The 6,697-nt window shown below is 38.4% G+C and overlaps 1 protein-coding gene across 1 annotated transcript in view; it reads right to left on the bottom strand.

Annotated features, from left to right (window-relative positions):
- Window positions 1–2,317: 2,317 nt before the first annotated feature.
- The window catches only part of LOC111655034 (uncharacterized), a 6,966-nt gene continuing 2,586 nt past the window's right edge, over window positions 2,318–6,697 (bottom strand). The window contains exons 3-7 of the mRNA XM_023406274.2: window positions 5,877–5,955; window positions 5,297–5,403; window positions 4,544–4,761; window positions 4,346–4,423; window positions 2,318–3,238 (exon numbers count right to left, since the gene is read on the bottom strand). Of these exons, the coding sequence (XP_023262042.2) occupies window positions 2,749–3,238; window positions 4,346–4,423; window positions 4,544–4,761; window positions 5,297–5,403; window positions 5,877–5,955 (972 nt within the window). The 3' untranslated portion in view covers window positions 2,318–2,748. The remainder of the gene's footprint in view (window positions 3,239–4,345; window positions 4,424–4,543; window positions 4,762–5,296; window positions 5,404–5,876; window positions 5,956–6,697) is intronic.

Raw genomic sequence — 6,697 nt, 5'->3', positions numbered from 1 at the left:
AAGGCATAAAAAGTCATAAAAATGACATAATATAGTAAGGCATAAAAAGTCATAAAAACGTCATAGTATAGTAAGGCATAAAAAGTCATAAAAACATCATAGTATAGTAAGGCATGAAAAGTCATAGTATTGTAAGGCATAAAAAGTCATAAAAACGTCATAGTATAGTAAGGCATAAAAAGTCATAAAAACCTCATAGTATAGTAAGGCATAAAAAGTCGTAAAACGTCATAGTATAGTAAGGCATAAAAAGTCATAGTATAGTAAGGCATAAAAAGTCATAAAAACAACATAGTATAGTAAGGCATAAAAAGGCATAAAAAGTCATAGTATAGTAAGGCATAAAAAGTCATAAAAACGTCATAGTATAATAAGGCAGAAAAAGTCATAGTATAGTAAGGCATAAAAAGTCATAGTATAGTAAGGCATAAAAAGTCATAAAAACGACATCGTATAGTAAGGCATAAAAAGTCATAAAAACGTCATAGTATAGTAAGGCATAAAAAGTCATAAAAAGTCATAGTATAGTTAGGCATAAAAACTCATAGAAAGTCATAATAAAGTAAGTCCTTAAAAGTCAAAGTATAGTAAGGTATAAAAAGTCATAGTATAGTAAGGCATAAAAAGTCATAATAAAGTCCTTAAAAGTCATAGTATAGTAAGGCATAAAAAATCATAAAAACGTCATAGTGTAGTAAGGCAAAAAAATTCCTAAAAAGTAATAGTATAATAAGGTCATGAAAGGTTGTAGTATAGCAATCCATGAATGTCATAGTATAGTAAGGCATAAAAATTCATAGTATTGTACGGCAAAAAAATTCATACTATAGTACGGCATGAAAAGTCATAAAAACTTCATAGCACAGTGAGGCATAATAAGTCATAGTATAGTAAGTTATAAAAGTCATGAAAGGTTATAGTATAGTAATCCATGAAAGTCATAGTATAGTAAGACATAAAAAGGCATAAAAAGTAAAAAAAAAAACGTCATAGTGTCGTAAGGCAGAAAAATTGACAAAAGGTTTTAGTATAATAACGCATGAAAGGTTGTAGTATAGTAATGCATGAAAGGTTGTAGTATAGTGCGGCATAAAAAGTCATAGTATATTAAGGCATAGAAAGTCATAAAAAGTCATCGTATAGAAAGGCATAAAATGTCATAATAAAGTCATACTAAAGTGAGTCCACAAAAGTCATAGTATAGTACGGTATTAAAGTCATAAAAAGTCATAATATAGCAAGGCATGAAAAGTCATAAAAACTTCACAGTACAGTGCGGCATAAAAGGTCATAGTATATTAAGACTTAAGTCATAGCATAGTAAGTTATAAAACTCATGAAAGGTAATAGCATACTAATCCATGAAAGTCATAGTATAGTAAGGCATAAAAAATCACAGTTTAGTGCAGCATAAAAAGTTATAAGAAGTCATATTATATTGAGGCATGAAAAGTCATAGTATAGTATGGCATGAAAAGTTGTAGTACAGTATGGTACAAAAATTCATAGCATATTGAGGTATTAAAAGTCATGAAAGGTAATGATATATAAAGGCATAATAAGTCATAGTATAGTTTGGTAATGTTATAGTATAGTAAGTTATAAAGGTCATAGTACAGTATTTTCTAAACAGTCACAGTATAAGTCATTAAAAAGTCAGCATGTCATAAAAATACTTAGTACAGTAGGTCATAAAAACTCATACTAAGTCATAGTAAAGTACTACTACCCTGAAGCTAAACCCGTTTCCTCTTTAGTGGCTCCACTTACTACAAAATCACTTTTTCATGGGATTTCTTAACAGAAATTCTACTCATGTCATGTTTTCTACTAACAACCTGACTGCTAGCCTACATTAGACAGAAGTCAGGGTTAGCTTGCTAGTTAATATGGTTAAATAACATCAGTTGACATTTTTCTGGTGACATTGGATCCCATGTCGATATCCTCACGAGTTGAGCCTTGAGACAGCCCCTCCCCTTTCAGCCAATCAAATACTAGCATGTCTAAATCGTCATCTTGGAGACGTAGTCTCCTGGGGGGGACATGGGAATGATCTTATATGACTTCACCCCAAACACAGTGCGAACGTTCACTAAAATATTCCTAGGAAGAATTCTGTCCTCCCAAAATAATGCATTTCACTTCTTATCGATATGCAAAAAAAGTCAGTGAGTGTGATCGGATGCACCGAGTTTGTTAGCCTGTCTCAAAGTTGTTGCCATGGTCACAGCTTGTCTAAGTTAAGTCAACATGTCTCCCTCCCCGACATTGAATCTGATCCCAGAACAAACACACACAGACATCCCAAGACAAATCCAGAACAGGCATTTTTAATCAGAAATAAAATGATACAAGGATTTCACAGAGGTGAGGAGATGTTTGAACATGTTCCCACCAGCACACTGACAAACAGTGTGCATCTACATTTGATTAAAAAAAGTCTAAGACACAGACCATACCATCATTTCAACTTATAAAACTGAGATTGCACCCTGTTATTTTACAAGCACCTCCATACGACACAGCGCTAATGAAAAAACCTGCTCGTCAAAAGTCAAATGAAATGGAGAAGCATGTGCATAAAAGACATCGAGCTCGAGTGCCTGGTTTTCTACAGCTAGTTATCAAAAACAGGAGGGGGGGTAGGGGGGGGTAGTGTTGTGGGGTCTGGGGAATGTAAGTCGAGGACATGGGGAGGGGGGGCAATTGGGATAAGGGCTCATGACAAACAGTCCAAAATGTGAACTAGGAGCGGGAACGAGAGCGAGAACGAGACTGGGAGCGGGATTTGGAGCGGGACTCTGACCGTGAGGCAGACCTGGAGTGGGAGCGGGCTTTGGCAGGTGAAGGGGAACGGGATTTGGATTTGGACTTGGATTTAGACCTGGCCCTGGATTTGGACTCAGCTGGGCTGCGGGAGCGAGAGCGAGAGCCCCTCTCTGGTTCGCCTCCCTCGTCGTCACTCTTTGGCTGCTCGCGGCCCTTTGAGCCGGACTTCCTGGAGCGATCCTTAATCCCTGATCTAGAACGAGACCTGGAGCGAGAGCGAGACCTGGACCTGGAGTCGTCCTTCTTGCCCTTCTTCCCTTCTTTCTTGATCTTTTTGCTCTTGGGGCTGCGGCTCCTGCTGCGGTCTTTGCTCTTCTGGGCGCCGTTGCTGCGCTCCTCCTCCTCCTTCTTGCTCTTGCCCTTGTTCTTCTTGCTACGAGATCGGCTGCGGGAGCGAGACGCCGCCCTGTGGGAAAAAACAACCAGGTGTTAGTTTCATTCCTCGTTTGATCAGCTACATTGTGACGAAGAAACAACCACTTCAGAAAACTTTGAAATCATTTCCACTACTACCATGGTGCAACTATAAATCACCTAAAGAAATTACAACTGTTGTTGATGAGAGAAAAGGACAACGTCCGAATTGATCAAGGATCAGATGAGCACCTGGACAACGTGTGTTTTCAGAGTGCTGGGACAAATTTAATTAAAAGAGAAGGTTAAACATCTGGTATTGGCCAGATGTGACCAATCCAAATTAAATCAATAACAATAAATATTTCTGAACTTAATAACTGTTTAATTAAAAACTCTTCACTTCAATCAACAAAAATCTGAATTCTTGTCACTTTCTGTGCCCAGCAATATTACTTATAAATACCAGGTTGTTGTGTCAGTGGGTTTAGCTGCAGCAGACTGAAGTTACACTCTGTTGACTTCAGTAGCTAAGAGCCTCATCTCATAATGGAGGGAATTTTAACAAAAACTTAGATGAATCAGTTGTTTTTAATTGGTTAATCCATCCATCCATCCATTTTCTGCTACTTATCCATTTCCAGGTGACGTTAACTTAATAATATCATCAGGAACTGTTATTTCTGCTGTGGAAGACTGAAGAAAATGTGATATAATAAATAATTTATTGTTCCTGCTGGTTTCCCATCATTCTTTGGTTGGTATGACTGTAAAAAACAGGTGTTGAATTACACTCCAAGTTGTTTTAAAATGATGTTAAAAAGTCTTAAATTTCACTGAATGCTGCAGGAACTCTGTAAATGCAGCTTCTTTATCAGTGTCACTATAAAGTTCAGTTACATTCACTCAGTCACAACAGGAAGGTGACTCAGGTTCAATCCCAGGCCTCGTGTTACATTATATAAACGGTTCCTCACAGCGAGACATGCAGGTTTTATATCTTGGGAAAAGAGCAGTGGTGTCAGATTGAAGATGACTGTTGGCAGAAATCCTGAGTTGAAATGTTAGAAGTGTTACCAGGGCAGAAAGAGATTTGGTGCGTGTCCAGTAATACAACAGACCCCTGATCATATTCTCCCGGTGGAGGTTGGTTTCTCACCTGGAGTGGGAGCGGCTGCGGCTGCTGCTCTCACTGCGGCTGCGGCTCTTGCGAGACCTGCGGCTCCTGGAGCGGGACCTGAGAAAAACAGAAAGTTTAGTATTTACAGCAACAACCAGTCAGATGGCTCAGCATCCGACTGCAAAGGTGAACACCACACACCAGGAAACCAGGTGTGACCGCAGTGAAGTCTCTCACCTGGAGCGGCTGCGACTGCGAGAATAAGAGCGGCGGCTGCGTCTGGCTCCAGGTCGATCCTCGATGAGCCGGATCTTTCTGCCGTTCACCTCTGTGCCGTCCAGCTTCTCCAGAGCTCTCTTCATGTCAGAGTAGAGCCTGAACTCAATCACCCCCTCGTTCCTCCGGCCTTTGTGGGTGTCAGCATAAGTCACCTCCCCTGCCTGTCTCATGTAGTCCTGCACAGACATGGACACATAAGACAAGAGATAAGATATTTCTTTATTAGTCCCACACTTAGTCACATACTGCAAAATTACAATATCATACTTAAAAAGATAAATAAGTGGTATTATTAGTAGTAAATGATGACACCAATTGTCATGTTACGCTAGGAAAAAAGAAATGAACCAAAATAATTTAGAACATGGAGAGTTGTAGCCCTCGTCATCAGAGCTCTGTGCTTTATTTTTACACATTAACTTGTTATTTTGTCTTTGTGTAGATTCTGTGTTTTTATTTTTTAGATTGTGAATATTTATCAGCATTCAGTTTATCTATTTCAATATTTCTTGTTTTGGAAATTCAACAGCAATTAAAAACAGCTCTGAATAATTGTGTCTGACACCATTAATGAAACTGGTCTGACTACATTTTTAGTTTCTTCAGAACTACACAGCAGGCATGAAACTAAACTTGAGTTACCAGCTAAACATTATTTATGTCAAAAACAAAAAAAAAACATATAGCAGTTATGAGAAAAAAGCTTCTTACCTTCAAGTCCTGCCAGCTGCAGCGGCTAGAAAGATTCTCAACAATGAGCCGATAATCTGTCCTTATAGGTGGACCATATCTGTCTCTTCCCCAGCGCCCATATCCACCTTTCAAGGTAACAAGGAAAGAACAGGAGAAATGAGGACCAGAGAGAAACTGAGCTGATGCAGTTCAACTAAACTCCAAGCTACACGCTACGAAATATCTCAATATTCTCTTTGGGAAAAGGAAACAAAAAAAGGGGAAAGCAAAAGGTGAAAAAAACTTACAAAAAGAAAAAACAAAATTCATTAAAACCTCTTTAAAAAAAACAAAACAAAACAAAACAAAAAACCTAATTATTTATTTATTCCTACAAGCTGACAAGCTTTATTTAAAAGCCTAGACCTAAACAACACAATTTTAGCTTATTAAAATTTTGGTAAAAGTTCAATAGGCCTATTTTCTAAATAAGAAAAAACAACTCAAATTCAAAAACATAACTGATGGAGGAAGTACTTACGGTGAACTAAATCAAGTTTCTAAGCTATCCTATCTAAAAACATTTCACTGTTACAAAACATGTTCTGTTTTCAGGCACCTATAAGAGCTGAACCCACATCTGTTCCTAACCCCATGGCATCCTCACCACCCGGCCTGGGCCTAATGGGAAAAGCGGTCTTCATTCACAATGGCTCCCTTTTTTGGTCTGCCCAGGGGCCCAGAATGGTCAAACCACACTCTTGGAAAGGGGGGACACCATGGCCAGCAATAGGGGCAGGCAGTCAGCAAAGGACTCTTTCAATTAAAACATTGAGGTTCTTTGTTAAATCTTTACCTTTAAATTGACAGTCATTTTAAATAAAATAAAAAACGGAATAAGACATCAATAGATTACAAGATATTTGACAATCAGAGTTATTTTTACAATATTCAAATTAAGACAGTTATATTCCTTTCCATCACTAAGCCATTTCCCCATCACATATTCACATGTAGCTGCATTATAAGTTTGTCAATCCATCATAAGGAAACCCAAGATTTGTCAAGTCATTGGTGGCTCTGGTGCACACAAGTTTAATCATTAGTACTGATAGGGAAACCTCCTCCCTCACCTGGAGAGAGAACTGTTCAGTGAGTGCTGCTCGTACTCTGTTGGCTCAGCTATTAGCAAAACAATATGAAACAGATCGCTGCTCTGGAGTGACCTATCAGGAAACTGAGACACGCCTATATGTTAAACAGGCCGTCAAAAAAACCTGAAGCCGTGTTGAGACCAGAAGAATAACAGCAAATACTAATGAGATTAAGACTGGGGATGTGGATGGGTGTGTGCAGCTCAGAGACAATGGAAAACTGAAATGAAAACAACCAAGTGTCATTGAAAGATGTGCAAATTAACCTGGATGATTGACTTGAGTC

The sequence above is a fragment of the Seriola lalandi genome, unplaced genomic scaffold, assembly GCF_002814215.2.
Source record: "Seriola lalandi dorsalis isolate HSWRI2012SDOR001 ecotype SW California unplaced genomic scaffold, Sedor1 jcf7180002054298, whole genome shotgun sequence".
NCBI lineage: Eukaryota > Metazoa > Chordata > Actinopteri > Carangiformes > Carangidae > Seriola > Seriola lalandi.
The sequence above is the reverse complement of the archived record's forward strand: the minus strand, read 5'-3'. Positions and strand labels throughout refer to the sequence as shown.